The sequence below is a fragment of the Suricata suricatta genome, chromosome 12, assembly GCF_006229205.1.
Source record: "Suricata suricatta isolate VVHF042 chromosome 12, meerkat_22Aug2017_6uvM2_HiC, whole genome shotgun sequence".
Taxonomy (NCBI): Eukaryota; Metazoa; Chordata; class Mammalia; order Carnivora; family Herpestidae; genus Suricata; species Suricata suricatta.
In genome coordinates this window covers 39,711,573-39,732,859 of record NC_043711.1, presented here as the reverse complement: position 1 = coordinate 39,732,859, position 21,287 = coordinate 39,711,573, and the positions used below count along the sequence as shown (strand labels likewise).

The 21,287-nt window shown below is 39.3% G+C and overlaps 1 protein-coding gene across 1 annotated transcript; it reads left to right on the top strand.

The window, feature by feature from the left end:
* The first annotated feature begins 9,610 nt into the window (after nucleotides 1-9,610).
* On the top strand, nucleotides 9,611-21,024 carry LOC115274102 (histone-lysine N-methyltransferase SETMAR). The gene is made up of 2 exons (XM_029917508.1): nucleotides 9,611-9,787; nucleotides 19,538-21,024. The coding sequence occupies exons 1-2, from the start codon at nucleotides 9,683-9,685 to the stop codon at nucleotides 20,321-20,323; spliced, it is 891 nt and encodes a 296-aa protein (XP_029773368.1). The 5' UTR covers nucleotides 9,611-9,682; the 3' UTR covers nucleotides 20,324-21,024.
* The last annotated feature ends 263 nt before the right edge of the window (nucleotides 21,025-21,287 follow it).

Here is a 21,287-nt window from a genome sequence, read left to right as displayed (position 1 = left end):
TGAAAAAAAAAGAGCTTTTTCTCCTGTAGAACTCATTTCACAACATTTTTTCCTGGTTAGAATATCTAAAACTAAGTATAAATTATCAGCATTTTTCCAGAAATATTTTAACCATGTTTGTTTGGGCATTTGAGTAGAATTCTTTGCATTAGTCTTTTTGTTTCTTTGATTTCATTTCCTTTCTCCTTCCAAACAACCAGAATTGGAGCTGGGAAGCTACTAGAGTGAACATACTGACAGAGATATAGAAAGTTGCAGGAATGTATAAAACACTGAAATTTAATAAAACTCCTAAGAAAAATGCTGATGCCAGATGATACTTGAGGGTATCTGGTGAAATTATCTTATAGACCCTTGTAGACATGGGTTTAAATGTTCTACGTAGAACATCTCTGCAGTGTGACATTTGTAAACTTCAAAGGATACACATCTTTGCTTTCAAAACTATGAGAACAAGAGGCTAGCCCATGTGCCTTATTATAAATGAAGAGAAAGGACATGTACTTTTAAAAAATCATGACCTTTGCTCTTGCATGGCATCCTTCTAGGTAATATGCAAAGCTACACTCTCAAGTCAAAATGAAACTATGTAAGCCAAACTCCTTGAAAGCCTTTTGAAAACAAGTTGCCGAAACACAGCCAATCTATTCTCATACCTTTGGTCATAGTACTTAAATACACCTGGTAATAAATTTGATCATAGGTCTTCCATGAGTGAAATTAATTCCCTGCTAGTGATGTTTCAGGTTAAATAAGTACATAATTCTCTTCTTTCACCTCTTTTACCTATCAAACTATCCCTATTTGACTGCATACCATTATGAGTTATTATTCTATAATCATCATTCCTGGATATTTACAACTAAAGTACTTAGGCTAACAATTTTCTGATTGTGATTATACCTTGATGCTTTTTGTTGTCAATATCAACAAGGTATAGATTTCATTAAACTACAATGCAATGATAAAAATATAGGACATGAGCAAGTTTTTTATTCTTCTCAAACCATATTTTACTAGCAGTCTAAACACAAAAACATAAGCCGCTGTCTTTTTTTTTGGTAATAAAAAAATAAATTTTATAACTAAATATAGAGCAAGTATTTCTTTTTTTTAATATAACACAATTTATTTTTTGAACATATGCAAGCCGCTGTCTTTTTAAAAGCACAAATAACACAGGATCATAATTTTGTAAACTACAACTCTCAAGTTATTTTAATCAATAGCCATAATTTTTCTTACTGCAAAATGATCCACATGCCACTAATTTTGACATCACTTTCAGCTACTAAAAAGACACATTTTCTGAACAATTTACTTTCTATTCTGCAATCATTTCACAATATTGGGCACATATTATGTACATTATAACTCATTACTATCCCTTCCACCAGGTATAAATTTTATGTTTTTTACTATTGTTGGATGTAAATTCCTATTCATGTTATCTTGAGAGGCATTCTTTAGTGAAAACCCATCAGAAAGGCAAAGTATTAAAAATAAAAAAACATAACTTACCAGCTTATAAAATAAATACAAATTCATAAATATCAACTAACTTCTGTACAAAGTAGAGTAACTGATTATCTGGCCTGAACCTTCTAGTAATGATAATGGTAATAATATTGCCATTGTCTTCACTGGTCCAAATTCTTTGACATCACAGTAAAAGAAACCACAGTGACTTCACCTAAATCCAAAGGAAGAATTCATTATAAGAATATAAGTATGCAGTGTGAATTAAAAAGGGATCAGAACCAGAAATAGCCTGGTGTTAGGAACTAAGAAATCCTCTCTCCTTGTCACTTATCTTCTTATTTCTCTTAGAACATTGCCTTATCTCTGCCTCTCTACCAAATAAAGCTACTTTTTACTCTCATATTATACATAGAGTTTTAGCTGGGTTTTGGTCTCAGCTACTCACAAAAAAAATCTTAGTGTCTTAGCCTAAATCAACCATGCATCAAGAGGTCAAAAGCATGAGTTAAGACTTAGGGGTCATGTAATATAAATATGACTACCAGCAAGCCCACTCCATGGGCTGGGATGGCAGGGAGGGGCATGTTCTCAGAAAAGAAAGACTCAATAAGTTGGGCAGAAACCCCCAGAAGTATCAACAACTATGCTTTGTTCTCTTCAAAATGATTTCATTTACAGAATCTTATTTGATAAGAGGATCCAGGTGCTTATACTAGGCCTACTTAATATTAGGTGGTGATAGTTATTATTGGGAAGTTAAAATTCCCGAATTACTCTATTCATGCTGTCATTAACACTAACAAATATATAACTTCTACTTACTTTAGGCCTTTCATCACTGGCTATAAAGTATATCACAGATTAAACTCAGATAATGCTAATAAGACTTTGAGGAAAGAATGGCTTCTCAATACATAATCATGCAGAACTTCATTAAAACACTGCCTCTCCCTCTCCTTCCCTCTCTGTCTCTCTCTCTCTGTCTCTCTGTCTCTCTCTCTCTCTCTCTCTCTCTATATATATATATATATATAATATATTACATATATAAACTCAATTACAGTCCATTTTTGTTTAAAAATGGTAAATCATATAGTCATACTCCATAATTTAACTAAATATCATTCATCCTACATGTTAGAGTTTTAGTATACTGAATTATTTTTTATTACTGATCCAAGATTAGTTTTTCTTCTGCCAATGAAAGAGCCAAATGAAATTTGAATAATCAATGTAATATTCAAGTCCAAGTCTATTGATAGCAGTCAATTTGAGCTACTCATTAATGTCCAGGAATACTTTTTTTTTCTTTTACCAAGTAGTTATAATAATTTTCAGAATAAATTTTGAAGATCCGTGTTTCTGGTAGTGAAGAGCAAGTGTCTAAAGAAAATAAGATAAGTTTTTAGACCTGGAAAAAATGAAAGACTGATGGCTTGGCACTCTGAAGACTGGATATATCAGCCTGCAAACATTCTCTCATTTTAATCTCACACTATATAAAATACTTTTGGATCCTTTGCTAGCAAGATAAAAACAAATTAAACTGAAGGGCTGACACGAATTGAATATCTTATTCAGGAAGCACCATCACCAACAGCTTCATGAAAAAAACAAAGTGGATCCTTCAAAATATCATTCCAAAGGGCAGACAATACTACCAAAAAAGAGTAAGAAAACAAAAACAGCATGAAAGTCGCAAATACAGGATAGTGGGTCTTCTCATTGCTCCTATAATTCCTTCTTCATAATACTCATTGTTCTTTTCAATTTCTGGGTATATCCAATTATTTGTTTCCTGGAATTGAACTCTCCTTGGGCATCATAGGTACTTACCCCAAATTGGTAAAGAGAGCACTATGCATGTAATCAGTGTTCAAAAACTTTCCTTAAAATGAAAGAATAGCATGGTCTTTAGGTATTTGCAAAATTCCTTCACTGTTTAGAATTCCTGAAAAATGAAATGAACCTATCTCCAACCAATCTGAAATTACTCTTTTCTATACAGATCTTTTTCTTTATTCCTTTACTCCTGCTATTCCTTTTGCCAGGAAAGCCCTCTCCTCATCTTCCTAAATCCTATCCATTCTTCAAAGCCTATGATAAATAGACTCCTCTTTGTGAAGTGTTTTCCTGCTCTCCCCAGCTAAAAATGAGTTTTCCCTCTGTTGAAGTTCCATAGTATTTTACCTAAACCTTCCTTATATATCTTATTTATATTATAGCCAATTGCATTACATAAGTGAATATCTCTTAAGAATGAACAAGTACACAGCCATAAAGCCTATGGCTCTTGGTGTGCGCAAGACTTCAAATTCAGGAAGTTCCCACACTCTATTAATGAGGTTCTCCTCATCTACTTCCACTTGAGCCATCCTCCAGGAGGACACAGAAGAATGCTCTGAGGCACCTTTGTGACCTGCCATGTGACTGACCGCATGCACTGTTCCCAAAAACATCTGAAGCCTCTCTAACAGGCTGAAACCTTCTGAGTGAACCTAATGTGACATGTGGCCTATGAGAGTCCTGTGAGTCTGAATACTTAGTTAAATCTAAAATGACTCTTGGTAGGCCATTTTACTAAGGTTTCAAATACCTAATTATGGAAGTTAAATGAATTAGTACATGGAAAGTTTTTAGTGACATCTGGCACATAAAAACAAATAAATAAAAATTAGCCACTGTTTCCCATGGTCAGAAACTTGTCCAGTAGAACTATAAACTTAGGCATGTCTGATTCCAGATTCTATGCTCCATTTCTTTGGGGAGTTTTCCTACATAGAATCATTTCCTCTTTTCCCCTCTAAACCTGCTCTCAAAAACAAGTTTTTCTGAGAATGCAAACTGGTGCACCATTCTGGAAAACAGTATGGAGGTTCCTCAAGAAATTAAAACTAGAACTACCCTATGATCCAGCAATTGCAGTTATGTATTTACCCAAAGGATACAAAAATAGAGATTTGAAGGGGAATATGCACCTAATATTTATAGTAGCATTAACAACAATAGCCAAACTATAGAGAGAGTCCAAATGTCCATTGACTGAAAAATGGATAAAGAAGATGTGGTGTGTGTGTATGTGTGTGTGTGTATATAACATAAAATATTACTCAGTCATCAAAAAGAATGACATCTTAGGGCACGTGGGTGGCTCAGTAAGTTAGGGATCAGACTCTTGATTTTGGCTCAGGTTATGATCTCATGATTTGTGAGATGGAGCCCTGTGTTGCATTCTGCACTGAGAGCAGAGCATGCCTGAGATTCTCTCACTCCCTCTCTGTCTGGCCCGCCCCAGCTTGAGTGAGTACACTCTCTCCCAAAATAAATGAACTTAAAAAAATGAAATCTTTTACAATGATGTCTTTTGCAATAACATGGATAAAGCTAGAATGTATTATGCTAAATGAAATAAGTGAGTCAGAGAAAGACAAATACCATATGATTTCACTCATAAGTGGAATTCAAGAAACAAAACAGATGAACATATGGGGGAAAGGGAGAGAAGAGAAGCAAAAAACAAGGAGATTCTTAAAATACAGAACAATCTATGGGTTGATGGAGGAAAGTGGAAGAGGGATGGGCTAGATGGGTGATGAGTGCTAAGGAGGACAATCGTTGTGATGAGCATTAGGTGTTGTATGTAAGTGATGAAACACTGAATTCTACTCCTGAAGCCAGTATCACACTGTATGTTAACTAAATTTAAATTTTAAAGAGGAAAAAAATGGGTTTTTATATCACACATGTATACGTCGGTGCAAAACTAAGTGACTTTCTTATCTGTTCATGGATACACATTATAAGCCTAATTACCTATTCCCAAACCTATTTGGTATGGACTGAATGCTTGTGACCCTCCAAAGACCACTTGTTGAAGCCCTAACGTGATAGTATTTGGAGGTGGGGCCCCTGGGCCCCTTATGTCATGAGAATAGAACCCTCATGATGGGATTTTATAAGAAGATAAAGGGAGAGCTAGCCCTTTCTCTCTTTCCCCCACATAAGGATACAATAAGAAGAGACAGCCACTGCAAACCAAGAAGAGGGTCTTGCCAAGAAACTAACCATACTGGCACTCTGATCTCAGACTTCCAGCCTTCAGAACTGTGGAAAATATTTGTTGTTTAAGACACTCAACCTATAGTATTCTGCTATAGCAGCACAAACTAAGACACTATTAATACCAAGGGGATAGTGATGAACTATTAGTGTAAACAGTTTCTTCCCTCCAGAAAAACTAAGTGAAGCACTCTGGAAAACATGGGAAAAAAGGGGCGGGAGGCACCTGGATGGTTCAGTCAGGTAAGCGTCTGACTTCAGCTCAGGTCATGATCTCACCAGTTTGTGGGTTCAAGCCCCGCGTCAGGCTCTTTGCTGACAGCTCAGAGCCTGGAGCCTGCAGCCTGCTTCAGATTCTGTGTCTCCCTCTCTCTCTCTGCCCCTCCTCTGATCACACTGTCTCTCTCTGTCTCTCAAAAATAAACAAATGTTAAAAAAGAATTATATATAAAAAAAAGACAAGACACTGAAAACTGTTTTTCCGTTGAAATGGGTCTAAGAAAAGTATAAAAACGGGAGGAGGGGGTGAGGCACAGATCATGAACTCAGATTTCTTTACTCTTTTAGTTCCTGCCCCATATTAAAGACCCCAAAATGGAATTGAGAGTAAGCATGACATGGATTCTAATCAGTATGCCCGACACCACCCCCAGGATGGACAGAGACAGACAGACAGATACATACACACACACACACACACACACACACACACACACACACACACCTTGGTCCTGTACCAAAAGACATGCAAGTCAGTGTACCAAAATTACTTAAGTTAAAACGAAATGTTTCTCTCTCCCTCCCTCTTTCCTGTATCTTTATCTCTTCCATGTATATGTAATTTTTATGACTTTAATAGGAGAGTTTTGCCTGTAATTACACTAAAGAATTTCAGAAACCAAGAGAAATACCTTATAGAGTAAAATGGGAGCACAAAGATAACAATAACCAATCCTATAGAAATCAGGATCAGGAAAGATACAGCAATGAAGACACTTGAGCTGAGTAAACAGACAATATGGGGGAAAGGCACTGGAGATACATGAATAATGTGAACAAAGGCAAGGAGGCCCAAGTAGCATGGCTGGTTGAGAAAATATAAGTAGAACAAGGGGTTAAAAATTGAGACCAAAGAAATAGGCAAAGGACCTTGTAAGCCAGGATACAGAAGGTGGAAGCTTAGAGAAACATGGAACAAACACAGGATTTTAGTTATTATCTTTTAATTTACTGTCAAGTTAGCTAACATACAGTGTATACAGTGTGCTCTTGGCTTCAGGAGTAGATTCCCATGATTCATCGCTTACATACAACACCCAGTGCCCATGCCAACAAGTACCTTCCTCAATGCCCATCACCCACTTTCTCCTCTGTACTGCCCATCCCCCATCAATCCTCAGTTTGTTCTCTGTATTTAAGTCTCCTATGGTTTGCCTCCCTCTCTGTTTAAAACCATTTTTTCTCTTTTCCTCCTGCCACGGCCTTCTGTTAAGTTTCTCAAATTCTACATATGAGTGAATACATATCTGTCTTTCTCTGACTGGCTTATTTCACATAGCATAACACAGTACCCTCCAGTTCCATCCACATTGTTGCAAATGGCAAGATTTCATTCTTTCTCATTGCCATCCAGTATTCCATTGTATATATAAACCATATCTTCTTTATCCATTCATCAGTTGATGAATATTTGGGCTCTTTCATAATTTGGCTATTGTTGATAGTGCTGCTATAAACATTGGAATACATGTGCCCCTATGAATCAGCATTCCTGTATCCTTTGGATAAATTCCCAGGAGTGCTATTGCTGGATCATAGGGTAATTCTATTTTTAATTTTTTGAGGAACCTCCACACTGTTTTCCAGAGTGGCTACACCAGTTTGCATTTCCACCAACAGTGCAAGAAGATTCCCGTATCTCCACATCTTCACCTCCATATCTGTTATTTCCTGAGTTGTTAACTTTAGCCACTGTGACCAGTGTGAGGAGGTATCTTAATGTAGTTTGATTTGTATTTCCCTGATGATGAGTGACATTGAGCATCTTTTACTGTGTCTGTTGGCTATCTGGAAGTCTTCTTTGAAAAAGGGTCTATTCATGTATTCTGCCCATTTCTTCACTGGATTATTTTTTGGGTGATGGGTTTGGCAGGTTCTTTATAGATTTTGGATACTAACCTTTTAGCCGATATGTCATTTGCAACTATCTTTTCCCATTCTGTCAGTTGCCTTTTAGTTTTGCTGATTGTTTCCTTCACTGTGCAGAAGCTTTTTATCTTGATAAGGTCCCAATAGTCCATTTTTGCTTTTATTTCCCATGCCTTCAGAGATGTGTCCGGTAAGAAGTTGCTTCTGCTGAGGTCAAAGAGGTTGTTGCCTATTTTCTCTTCTAAGGTTTTGATAGTTTCTTGTCTCACATTTAGGTCTTTCATGCATTTTAAGTTTATTTGTGTGTATGGTGTAAGGAAGTGGTCCACTTTCATTCTTCTCTATGTTGCTGTCCAGTTGTCCCAGCACCATTTGCTGAAGAGACTGTCTTTTCCACTGGATACTTTTTTCTGCTTTGTTGAAGATTAGTTGGCCATACATTTGTGATTCAAATTCTGGATTCTTTATTCTATTCCATTGGTCTGTGTGTTTGTTTAAATCACAGGATTTAAAACAAAGTATAACAATAGGATGTGCATCCTCAAAGATTAGTGGAACAACATAAGGGTGATTTGGGAGAATGTTAGACTTGAAGAAAAGAACTTCAAGAGACAAAGGAAGAAACGAAAGCCTGAGACTAAAGAGAAAGAAATGAAAATGTGAAAGATTACAAAAGTAGAATCAACAAGATTCAGCCAGGAATCTCCTAGCTAATGGAGGCCCAAGCATAGAAGAAATACAGGTAAATGCTTTGGTTTGTTGCTTTAGCAACTTTGGTGATCATGGACAAATTATTCTCCCAGTTTATTTTAAAGAAGAAAAGGAAGATTTGCATAAGGATTAGTCAGCTCAGGTCATTGTGAGCTCCTAATGGCTGTAAGAAAGTAAAAATGTTCAACAATGGCGGAGGGGGCACCTGGGTGGCTCAGTCGGTTAACCATCAGACTTTGGCTCAGGTCATGACCTCACGGTTTGTGAGTTTGAGCCCGGGATCCAACTCTGTGCTGACAGCTCAGAGTCTAGAGCCTGAAGCCGGTTGCAGATTCCGTGTCTCTCTCTCTGCCCCTCCCCAACTCACACTCTGCCCTCTCCCTCTCTCAGCATAAATAAACCTTTTAAAAAAAGTAATAACTTAAAAAACTTTATAACAGTATTTGAATCTATGTGGGAAGCGGTTATTATTAAGGAAGCCTAGACAAGATGAGTAAAGGGGCGGAGGCAGAAACCTGAGGGACACCCGACAATATTTCAGAATCAGGGGGGGAAGGCAGTCAGCCAGAGGGCAGCGCATCCAAGCCAGGTGCCAAAGCTGCAAGGACACAGGATTAACAAGTAGATGTGGCAGGACAATAAGGTCCCACTGGATTCAGCAACATCGAGTTTTTGTCAGAATTTTTTGTCTAGGGCAGGGTTTTTTCTTTTCTAGGAAAGGGGAAGACGATAATCAGGGAACTGGCGTTACCACACATGCCTTACGACGCCCAATAAGACTATTCTGCCGCCTGAGAGCAAACGCCATGCCACGTCACCCAACTTCCAGGCAAGTTCCAGAACCTGAAAATCCCTGGTGTGCAGTTCCCCACTCAGTTTAGAGAGCGCCCCTCCCCCCACTCCCGCAATCTTCCCAGCCCTCAGAAACCTGCACTAATCACTTCACCTCCAAACCCTCCCTGAGACTCACAGGAAAAATTAAAGCAATTTATTTTAGGTTTCCAAACCTACGGTCCGTACCTTACAAAGCTTTGTATTATTTGTTGTGCATCTGGCTCAAAAGTGACCGAGCCACACCAAAAGTCCTGGAAAGCTGAAAAGACGCCCTCACAGGCCACTTGTTAAAGGACAAAGAAAAACTACGACTCCCAAGAGGCAGCGGGGCTGCACGACCCAAGACTCCCAACATCCTCTTCGCGGCTCAAACTCGTCTAGGTGGCACAAGCATCGAGACGGCGGCGCCAAAAGTCGGTGAAAACAATAGAGCGTGAGCCTCGCGGGAATGGCAGCGTCTGAGGAGGGGCCTGAGCGCCTGGATATCGCGCGCGGCCTGGAGAACGTGCCCGTGAGAGCGTGGCCCCCAGGGGCGGAGCCAGAGCCTTTCCAGGTAGGGGGCGGGGCTCGGCCGCCGAGAGTGTTGCTCTTGGGTGCAGGCACCAGCTCTCTGGGGAAGCTTGCCGGCACGACCGCTGCGCGCGCAGCCACCTAGGTGGCGCTGGCGCCCGTCTAGGTAAGGGGCGGAGCTTAATGGCCAAAGGACCAAGTGCGTTGCTTCCCCACGTGGCCGTAGTTGTGTGGAAGACTTTCATACTGCAAGTTGTACCGGTACTTTCTGACCTTGTTTCTTACCCTGTCGCAGAGCTGTTTCGCCCAGGAATAGTTTTTACATGCGCAGGTTTTAGCCTTTTTCTACGAACTCTCCGTAATGACCTTAATCACAAAAGTATTTCTCTTTTCTGTCCCTACGTAGAAGTTCCTGAAAGGCAGTTCCCTGAAGGGCAAAACCTAGTGTTTCGTGGGGTCCCTTGGAAAGAGCCCCGAGAACCTGGCCTTTTCCCCCTGGTTCTGTACCCAGAAGTCATTGACAGATGGCGGCAAATCATTTACCTCTCTGATTTTAGGGGTCTCATATGTAAGATGAGACACGGTCCCTATTAAGGGATCTCAGCCTAGCGGTAGGGTTACAAACTTAGCCCCTAAAATGAGAGTTTGTTGAGTCTCCTTCATGCTGTGAGGTCTTTGGCAAATATAAACTAGCCTCAGCTAAGCATTGAAATTCTCCTGTGTACGATTAAAATAATAATGCTTCTCTCCCGGATTGCTTTGAGAATTACAAGTAAAATGCATTTGTGGTTTGCTAAAAGAACTCAAGAAATGTTCTCTACTGTTACCACATCAAAACCTTTTCTGATCTAAATTTCTCACTCCTGTGACCATGGACTGCTTGAGACCTACATAATATGACTAAAAAACAATGATGGAGTGAAAGGAGCGCTGGACTTGGAAGTAGGAAAGCTAAATTCAGGGCTTAGCCATCTTAGCTGTTTCTTAGAGCCTGAGCTGCTTCATCTGTACAATGAAAACAATTAAAAATGTATAACCCTTGTCACGCACATTGTCAATATTGAGCCCTGTGTGTCCCCTCCTGCCTAGGGTTGTTGCAAAGATGAAATAAAAGAGTAGATTCAATAGCAATTTTCAAAGTAGAGCATGAAATCGATGTAAGAAAAGGTTATATTTACTCAAACTATCTTAGGCAGTTTATGGTTAATAATACAGTTGGCTAGGACCAAACACTTTAGGGATTAAACACTAATCCCTAAAAGCTTATTCAATGCCAAACATTGCTAAATGTGTGGTCAAAAACACTGATAAATGTTTTCTTTATTCACCAAATAATTGAATGCATATAATGTGCTAAGCAATAAGTTAGACATAGAAGATAAAATGGTGACAACCTCTTTTCAGCTTACAAGACCATATAGAAAGCATTCAGTTGCAAGGGGGAGGAGGGTGGAAGGAAGAGAAAAGAAGCCTTATGATTGATACGTATACCTACAGTTGATGGGCATAAGTGAAACGCTGGAGACTCAGACTCAATCGCACAGTATTCTGGCTGCTAGCCTATATGCATGGCCCTAGATAGAGTTAGGGTCACAGAAAGAAGATAAGATCTTCCTCAGGAGCTTATAATCTTCCCAAGAAGATGAAACATGCTTGAAACATATTTATGACAAGCCTAAAATGTCTTTAACTAGTTTGCTTTCATATATTCATAGAGCATAAAATGAGGCTATTGAAAGGTCAAAACAGCTTGCTTACCCCCACACCCTCCCTTCACAGGCATGCATACATATAAGAATTAAGGCATGAAAAACCCAAGATAAAAATAACTTTGTCTAGTTTGCCTTTCAGTACTGTGTGAAGAGGCAAAAAGAACATTCACATGTTCACACTGGAAACAAGCCTATCATAATGCCATCTGTGTTTAAAGCCAAGTAGAAAGTAAACTAATTGATTTTCTTGAACTGAGTTTTGAATCTAGCCTTTTTACAGGTTTCTGAAACCAGCTTCAAACATATTTTTTAAGATTTCAGCTTGGCCTTGACAAGAATTATCTGGCTCACAAGCTCTTAATAGCTGCTTGGAGCAAAAACAAACTCATGGGGTAGAGGCCAAGTACAAAATTCATGTAGCTGCTGTTTCAAAACAACCAAAAAAGGAATGAAGATTTTCACAGCACTTCCTTAAAATTCAGAATCAAGGCCTAGGTTTAAAGCCCAAAATATTATGCAGTGTCATACTTAAGTTTCTGAGGCTTCGATATAGAATGTGACTTAGAATAAGTCAGACTTCTGATCAGAAGTTGTCAAGAGCTGCAATCAAGCAGCCAAAAAATATTTCCTAAGCTGCCCTGTGCCTAGTACTGTGAAAAGTAACTCAACCGCCATTAATGGTCATACCCCAAGCCACATGATTTCCTTGAGACATGTGTCTGTTAGAAAGACAAGACTTACACATTTAGTATAACTAGAGACCCCTATAGCCTATGCCATTTAAATCCCAAAGTTCATACTATTAATAACTGTAGGTCTAGTTCAGAAAAGAGAGAACTTGTGGTTGAGAATAGCCAGGGAGGTGTATTTGCTTTTCAACATGCTATCTCCTGGTTTCCATTTTGACTTCTTGAGTGACCATGGTTTATAAAAAAGTTTTGTCAAAAAACTTGAAATCTCCACCCAGTTCTTCAAGGATCTGGTTTCTGCTACATTATTTTCCATTGGTCATTTTGCTTTTATTCCCAAGTCTTGCGTGATCAATGTTTGTATTTTGATACATAACAAGAAAAAGTAAAACTTATGTTATTACAATACAAAGAAATGATAAAAATCTCATTCTTTGTGTCCTTTTTGTATTTTTCTGACTGGTTCTCTTTAAATCCTGGCACATGCAATAATAGGCAATAAGGCGGTATTTGTGGATGAATGAAAGGTGTCTGTGCTGGGTCAATTCTTACTTAGTTTCCTTCCCCTCAAGATGGATAAGTAATGGAAGACAGGAATATAATCATATGGTCTCCTAGAAGTAATTTGGGTTGATTGTTTGAACCTGGGAAAATTTGACTTCAGAATCTGTTATTTCCACCACCACTAGATAACCTACATTATTCATATTGAACGCTTATGTGCCAGCCACTAGAGTAAGCTTTGTACATGGATTCTTTCACTTTTTTCCTTCACAGCCACCTGTGAGATAGATAGAAAGGGTCTATTTAGGGAAATTAAGTAATGTGCCAGAAGTATATGATGTTTTAAATATAAATCCTAGGGGCACCTGGGTGTTTCAGTCAGTTAAGTGTCTGGCTTCAGCTCAGGTCATGATCTCATGGTTCATGGGTTTGAGCCCCGCATCAGGCTCTGTGCTGACAGCTATTTAAATATAAATCCTAGAAATAACATCTAGAAGGATTTAAGGAAGCTACTGTTTTAAAGGTATAAAGGGCCTGGCACGAGTACAGTGTTAGTTATTTAAATTTAATAATACCTCGGGTGAGAGGGGGCAGATACAGGTGTTATTCCTGTTTTATAGGTGCTTACCTGAAGCTTAGATGGTAACTTGCCCTACGTCAGAATGCTAATAAGAGCATTGTATGTGTGTCTGTGTTCTGTATGTGTCTCCTTTAGGACATTCCATGTTCTACATTAAAAAGTTCTCCATTGGGGTGTCTGGATGGCTCAGTCAGATAAGCATCCAACTCTTGATTTCTGCTCAGGTCATGATCTCATGGACCATGGGATCAGCCCTGTCTAGGGCTCTGGGCTGACAATGCAGAGCTTGCTTGAGATTCTCTCTCTCCTCTCTTTCTGCCCCTCCCCCAGCTCATGCTCTCTCTCAAAAGAAATAAATATTAACAACAACAACAAAAAAAAGCTCACCATTGGTTGTCCAGTGTTCCAGGCCTGTCACGGGCATCTCTGGCCTCCTGCACACTTTTCCTTAGCCTCATCTCCCAATTGGAGACCTGAATCCTCGTTTTCAGTTATATCTTTGACTAAATTTTCCAGCCAATTCCTGGAACCATTATCAGCATCCACCATGGGTATATCAATAGTCATTTGTTTGTGGGGCGCCTGTGTGGCTCAGGGGGTTCAGTGTCTGACTCTTGATTTGAGCACAGGTCATGATCTCACAGTTCTTGGGATCAAACCCTGCATTGGCTTCACACTGGTAGCACAGGGCCTTCTTGAGATTCTCTCTCTGTCTCTCTCTCCTTCTCTCTGCCCCTCTCCTGCTCACTCACTCTCTTCTAAATAAATAAATTATTTTTTTAAAAAGAGCCCTTTGTTTGCAAGAAATAAAAATACAATATAAACTGACTGAAGCATAAAAGGGAAGGGATTGCCTCATTACAGCAAAGTCCAAGAGTGGTAATTATAGGCATGTCCGGATATAAGAACTTCTAATGATGTCATCAGATATTTCTTTCTACCACTTCCACTCTTTGCACCTCTGCTCCTCTTTCCTCTGGTTGGCTACACACTCAGTAGGTCTTATGTATGCAGTAAAACTTGAAAATTCCAGGTGAACACGTAGAATGAGAATGTCTCCTCCTGATTGTCTAAGCAGAAGTTCCAGAATTCCTTTCTTTTTTTTTAATGTTTGTTTATTTGAGAGACAGAGAAAGGGAGAGAAAACATGAGGGGGGAGGGGCAGAGACAGGCGGACAGCGGATTCAAAGCCTGCTCTGCACTGACAGCACAGAGCCCAATGTAGGACTCAATCCCATGAACTGTGAGATCATGACATGACCTGAAGTCAGGCAGTCAACTGGCTCAGTCATCCTGGCATCCCCAGAATTCTTTTTCATTGATCTGGCTTAAGTCCATGCAGATCCATGAACCAGACACTGTTGAAAGGAACAAATGATGACCTGATTAGCCAAGTCCAGGTTCCTGCCGAAAGTGGGTCCCCGTCCAAACCACTGAGACAGGAGTAGGAAGGATTTCCCTGAGAAATCAAGGTGCTATTATCAGAAGGAAAGGACCAGATGCTGGATGGAGAAAAACATGTCCTCTGTGGTCTCATTCCTCAAGGTTTGATCTCTCCTTGGTTAAAGGTAAGCACAAAAATCCTCAGGGTAACATTCTTTTTTTCAGATCAGTTTGGTCCTGTGATTTGGTACAGGAACTAGAGGACAGACTATGGAAAGAGTTACAAATTGGGAGCATTTAAGCTCAAGTCAATTAGTCCCCATTTGTAATGTACTTAACACTAGCTTTCAGGGGCACCTAAGTGGCTCAGTCAGTTAAGTGTCCAACTTTGGCTCAAGTCATGATCTCACAGACCATGGTTTGAGCCCTGCATCAGGCTCTGAGCTGTCAGAGCCTTCTGATTCTGTGTTCCCTCTCTCTGCCTTCCCTTCCTCATGCTCTGTCTGTCTGTCTCTCTCTCTCTCTCAAAAATAAACATTAAAAAAAAATTTAAAACACATTAGCTTTCAGATTCTCAAAAGTTAACAATTTGCAAAACATATAATATTAGAATAGAATATCAGGTCTGTGACATCAGATTATTTCTGAAAATAATTTTCAATATGTAGTTAGATACCCAAAAAGATGAATAATAACATAATTATGTTAAATTAGACCAATGTTTTCAAAAGATTATTCTTTAGCCATTTTTCTAAGTCACGTGAAACATCTTCCTTAAGTGGTAACTTACTGACTGTTTATGGAAGAGAAAATGGAACTATATGGAGATAAAATGACTTGTGTTAAGCATTGGTATCAGGGTTAAAGATTACATCCCATCAAAGGAAAACAAGTATTCTCTTTAAACACGAAGTTTATCTAGAGGTCTCTATTATCTTTTGGAAGGTGTCTGCAGCTCATTTGTAATTATTTATAATCTATATCTCTAAAAGACCTTAGATTGTGCATCAAGTTTAAATTCCAGAATAACAAAAAACTATCACTAGACTCTCCAATATCTTTTTTGAATATGTAAATAAAAATAAGCACATAAAACTATTTTTCCAAACCTCACCATACCCAAATAAATCCAACAAAAAATAATATGCTCTTCTGGTTAGAAAACTGCAATAAGGGGCCCCTGGGTGGCTCAGTTGGTTAAGTGTCCGGCTTCGGCTCAAGTCATGATCTCGTGGTTTGTGGGTTCGAGCCCCGCGTCCGGCTCTGTGCTGCCGGCTCCCTCATAGCCTGGAGCCTGCTTCAGATTCTTTGTCTTCCTCTCCCGCTGACCCTCCCCTGCTCGCACTGCCTCCTCTGTCTCTCAAAAGTAAATTTAAAAAAATATATATTAAAAAAAAGAAAACTGCAATAAGTCAGACTTGATTTTAAAAGGAATTATCTGTGTCAAAAAAATCATCTTAGAGTTTAGTGATTTATATAGTACTTTAAAAATATGTGCACTTTTAAGAAGAAATCAATTTAAAAGAATTCTTCCTGAAAAGTTTAACAAAGAGACAGTAAAATCTTCATTTTACAAGTACTTTTTAAAAATGTCTCATAACCATTTATGTTTCAACCTTGACTCTTTTAAAAGCTGGAAGTAGATTCTGTATAAAACAGCAGCCATTGAATTTGACTGATAGGGCCTCTTTTTCTAAGCCATTCTTTATCCCTTTAGGACATCTCTACTAAGCTAAAGCTGTAAGAAATGACACAAACAAGAGAAGCTATTTCCGCTCTCCACCCCCAAATCACTTTTTAAGCAGAGTGTTGGCCTTCCCCCGCAGGTGCTCCCACTCATCCTCCTCATCCTTCACAGAGGATGTCAATCCTTACCCCAGCTCACAGTTTTTTAAAGTATAGGGTTTTGAACCTAACTGCATAGCTCTACTGAGGCTTCCACAGGGAGTGTAGTACACGTGGTTTAATAGTTTCTCCAAAGCTTGGTCCAGAGACACAATATTAATGGATGATTGACTGCAAGATACACGGTTCAGGCATTCCTCTAGATACTCTAAAATCTATCCCTATATTAAAGCCTGTGCAGCTGGCCCCTCGCAGTTCTGCTCTTACTGACTGCTCATGGGCAGCATGCCAAATAGCCGTTATTAAAACTCAGACTGAGAAACAGCCCATGAAACTGCTTTCTGGAAAAGAATGGTTTAGACAGACACCTTGGTGAAATTTCCCTGCAGTTTCCAAATTGGAAAAGTCACTGCTGCTCCTGAACAGTGAGAATGTTCTTCATGGATAGTGCAAGCCGTAGGTCATATCATAGTTCCCTCTTTGAAGTGGCTGTGCCCAGAACCAAACATCCACTTCACTTCTGCTGCACAGTTCGTGTGCCTAAGCTCTCTCAACTAGCTCCTATTGTCCTTCACCTTACATTTCTTATGTATCGTTCGTTTATTGTACATCTTTGTAAGTTTCATTAAATCCTTTTTGAAACAACACAGCAGTGATTTTGTGTAAGAAATACATATATGATCTTTGTCCCCATTTCTGGCACTTAGATCTTAAAATCCTTGTTTACTACGTGATGAGAACATAACTTTTAGTTATGTTAATGAGGCAAGACTTGAAAGCACTTGAAGGTAAGATCTGGTTGCCAGTGGAGCCAACCGTGTGATTTGAGGATTGGAACTTTCAGTAACCTCTCCCCCAATCTCCAGCTACAAGAGGGGCTAGAATTTGAATCATCTGCCAGTAGCCAGTGATTTAATCAATCTTGGCTATGTAATCAAGCCTCCATAAAAACCCAGGAAAACAGGATTCAGAGAGCTGGTAGTAGAGGTGCTGAGTGTGGCATGCCTGCAGAGGGCATGGAACATCCTCTCCCTCTCCCCATACCTTGCGCTATGCATCTCTTCCATCTGGGTGTTCCTGAGTTGTATCCTTTTATAACAAACTGGTGTCTACTATGTAAGATTTTTCTCTGAGCTCTGTGAGCAATTCTAGCAAATTAATCAAACCCAGGGAGGGGATTTTGAGAACTTCTGATTTACAGTTTGTTGGCCATAAGTTCAGGTAACAACATGGACTTGGGACTCATGTATGAAGTCTAAGGAGGAGGTCATGGGAACCTCCAATATACAGCCCATCAGCAGAAGCACAGATGACACCCTGAGCTTGGAACTGGTTTCTGGAGCGGGTGGGGAGCAGTCTTAGGACTGACTCCTTAGACTATGGAATGTGATGCTATTAGATAGTGTCAGAACTGAGTTGAACTATAGCATACCGACCTGGTGTCTGAAGCATTGCTTGTTAGAGGTGTGGGAAAACCCCACCACTACCATCACATTGATATTGGGTCCAGGAACACTAAGAGCACCTATAAAGAAATGAATTAGGTTCCATATAAGCAAGAATTATTCTGTACATAAGGAAATATGCTAGGCTTATAAGAGATACTTTAATCTTGAAGGTTTGGAAATATACTTCATTATGCTAGTGAAGAAATAACTGGAGATCAGGTTTCACGTAGAGATTTTAGACTTGAGACTTTCCTTTTTCTCGGTAATATGAGAAACTTTTCCATATTATCTCTTTATCATTTAAATAAAAAGTATTTCTTTACATGTATATAATACCTCTACATTTGTTAATATCTATACAACAAATACGATTTTGGAATTCTGTCTGCACTTTCTTGGCCAACTTTGCATATTTTTAACATTGTGAAGACTCAAGTAAAACTCTGAAGTAATAGTGTCTTTTTTGAACATCAAAGAATACTTAGGAATTTAGGTAATCTTCAAATTAAGAATTCCTTTAAAACTCAACGGAGGATTTTTTTCTGCAGGCCATTTTTCATTAATTTATTTATCATTTATGACTTTCTTATCCCCCAAAAGTATCTGCAGAGACTCAGTAAAATACATATATGTAGGGGTGCCTGGGTGGCTCAGTCAGTTAAGCATCAGAACCTTGATTTTGGCTCAGGTCATGATCTTACGGTTTGTTTGTTCAAGCTCCAAATGGGGCGATGCACTGTCATGGATGCCATGCATGCACGCACACTCTCTCAAAATAAGTAAACATTTAAGAAATATACATACATACATTTATGTTGTCAGAGGAATGTGAAAAGATCAAGAACCAAGGATTGAAATGCTTAACTGTATTCAAAAACTAAATTCAGCACTGATTTTTTTGATATTCAAAGCTAAGAGGAAAACAAAATGAGTTACAAATCTTTCACTTTCTGATAGGAGAAAAACATTTTTTTCTTTTGTTACCCCATACCTAAAGTAAAAAAAACCAGAGTCTTAAACCTAAAATTTAATCTTGGGGTGCCTGGGTGGCTCAGTCGGTTGAGCATCCAACTCTTGACTTCAGCTCAGGTTAAGATCTCACAGTTCATCGGTTCAAGCCCTGCATCAGACTCTATGCTATCCCCGAGCCTACTTGGGATTCCCTCTCTCTCCCTCTCTCCCTGCCCTTCCCTCATTCGCTCACTCTCTCTCAAAATAAATAAACTTAAAAAAAAAGTTAATCTTACTTTTTAAATTGAAGAGGTATGTTTTCAAACAATATTTTAATAGATTGTGCTTTGTTTCGTTTTAATCTATTTTTTTTTATTTTTTAATGTTTATTTTTGAAAGAGCATGAGCAGGGAGGGGTAGAGAGAGATGGAGACAGAATCAGAAGTAGACTTCAGGTTCCGAGCTGTCAGTACAGAGCCCGATGTGGGGGTTGAACTCACGAACCATGAGATCATGACCTGAGCCTAAGTCAGCCGCTTAACTGACAGCCACCCAGGCACCATATTTTAATCTATTTTTATGTATGTGGGAATTAGGAAGTGTTTCATCCAAAAGCTGCTTGAAATATATATGAAATACATGACATACCATGCTGACTTACAGCATTTCTGTTTTTTGCAGTATACTCCTGACCATATAGCTGGACCCGGAGCAGACATTGATCCCACACAAATAACCTTTCCCGGATGCATCTGTCTCAAAACCTGCCTCCCTGGTACTTGCTCCTGTCTCCGTCGTGTGGAGAACTATGATGCTAATTCATGCCTTATAGATACAGGACGCGAAGGAAAGTGTGCCAAGCCAGTTTTTGAATGCAATATCCTGTGCCATTGTAGTGACCGGTGCAGGAACAGAGTGGTCCAGCGGGGTCTGCAGTTCCAACTCCAGGTGTTCAAGACAGATAAAAAAGGCTGGGGACTTCGTACCTTGGAATTTATACCAAAAGGACGGTTTGTCTGTGAATATGCTGGAGAAGTTTTGGGATACTCTGAAGTACAGAGAAGAATTCAGTTACAGACAATACAGGACCCAAATTACATTATAGCCGTCAGAGAACATGTTTACAGTGGGCAGGTAATAGAAACATTTGTTGATCCTGCTTATATAGGAAATATTGGAAGATTTCTTAACCATTCTTGTGAGCCAAACCTGTTGATGATTCCTGTTCGAATTGACTCAATGGTACCAAAGTTGGCACTTTTTGCAGCCAAAGACATTTTGCCAGAAGAAGAACTCTCTTATGACTATTCAGGAAGATTTCTTAATTTAGTGGACAGTGAAGACAAGGAAAGGCTAGATCAAGGGAAAATGAGGAAACCTTGTTACTGTGGTGCCAAATCATGTGCTGCTTTCCTCCCTTATGACAGCTCACTGTACTGCCCCTTAGAAAAGGCAAACGTCGGGTAAGAATGAAAAGTAAAGGAGAAACACCCCAGGCCTCTCTCAGTGGGTGAGAATGACAAGGACCTGGAGGTGTTTGGCTCAGCCCCTTCTGTGACCCCCTCTTACAAGCAGTTTAGCCTCCAAGTCAGTCTCTGCTTGTGGTAAGCACTTAGCCTCCACCACAGAGGAGGCCGGTGGTTGCCTGGCTCAGCCTCTGCCTGGCCACATGTTTAACTCAGGAACGTGGCAGAGACTAAGTCATCCAGCAATATGCTTTCTCCTCTTCTATGGTAGAATTCTCCGTTTTTAGCTGGGTACTTTTTCCTAGTCAGACTTGGCTAAGTAACTGTGTTCTAGCTAATGAGATATAAGCAAAAACCAATGTGTCCTTAAATGGAGACATTTTTCTTTATCCCCATCTCTATTATTATTGGCTAGAGCTGGGGTGTGCATCCTGAACCCCAAAATAACCCTAGAAAAGGAGGCCATACATAGCTAATGAACAAAATTAAAAGGAGTCCAGGTGCCAGATCAGTCTGTTCTGCTACCTCTGGACTTTAGGTGGGAATCTCTAGAGCCCTTATTTATGCTACTGTTATTTTCAGTTTTCTAGCACTAGTGCCAAACCTAATCATAATGATCCAAGAAAACCCTTGTAACTGCATATTTAAGCCTTGCTTTCCAATTTTATCAGTAATAAAGCTGATATTTTCATTTCTGTCTGACTCGTGCATCTTATTTCTCATTTGTTTAGAAACACAAATCAAGGGAAAGGGCATGACTGATTATCACCTGCTAAAACTCTAATAATTACCACCAGTCATGAAAAATATAATCATGACAATGACTTCCATGTACTTGACAAAAAAAGTCATAAAAAGCAACAAATTATAAAGTTTTCACTATATACTTAGCTATCTTCCAAACCTTGTGAAGTTGTGCTCCAAAACTTCAAACACCCTCACTTTGTAATGTATTAATAATATGA

Coding starts and splice junctions, on each gene's coding strand:
- LOC115274102 (XM_029917508.1), top strand. CDS start 9,683: ATGGCAGCGTCTGAGGAGGGGCCTGAGCGCCTGGATATCGCGCGCGGC. Junction 9,788..19,537: donor CGGAGCCAGAGCCTTTCCAG/GTAGGGGGCGGG, acceptor TGTTTTTTGCAG/TATACTCCTGACCATATAGC.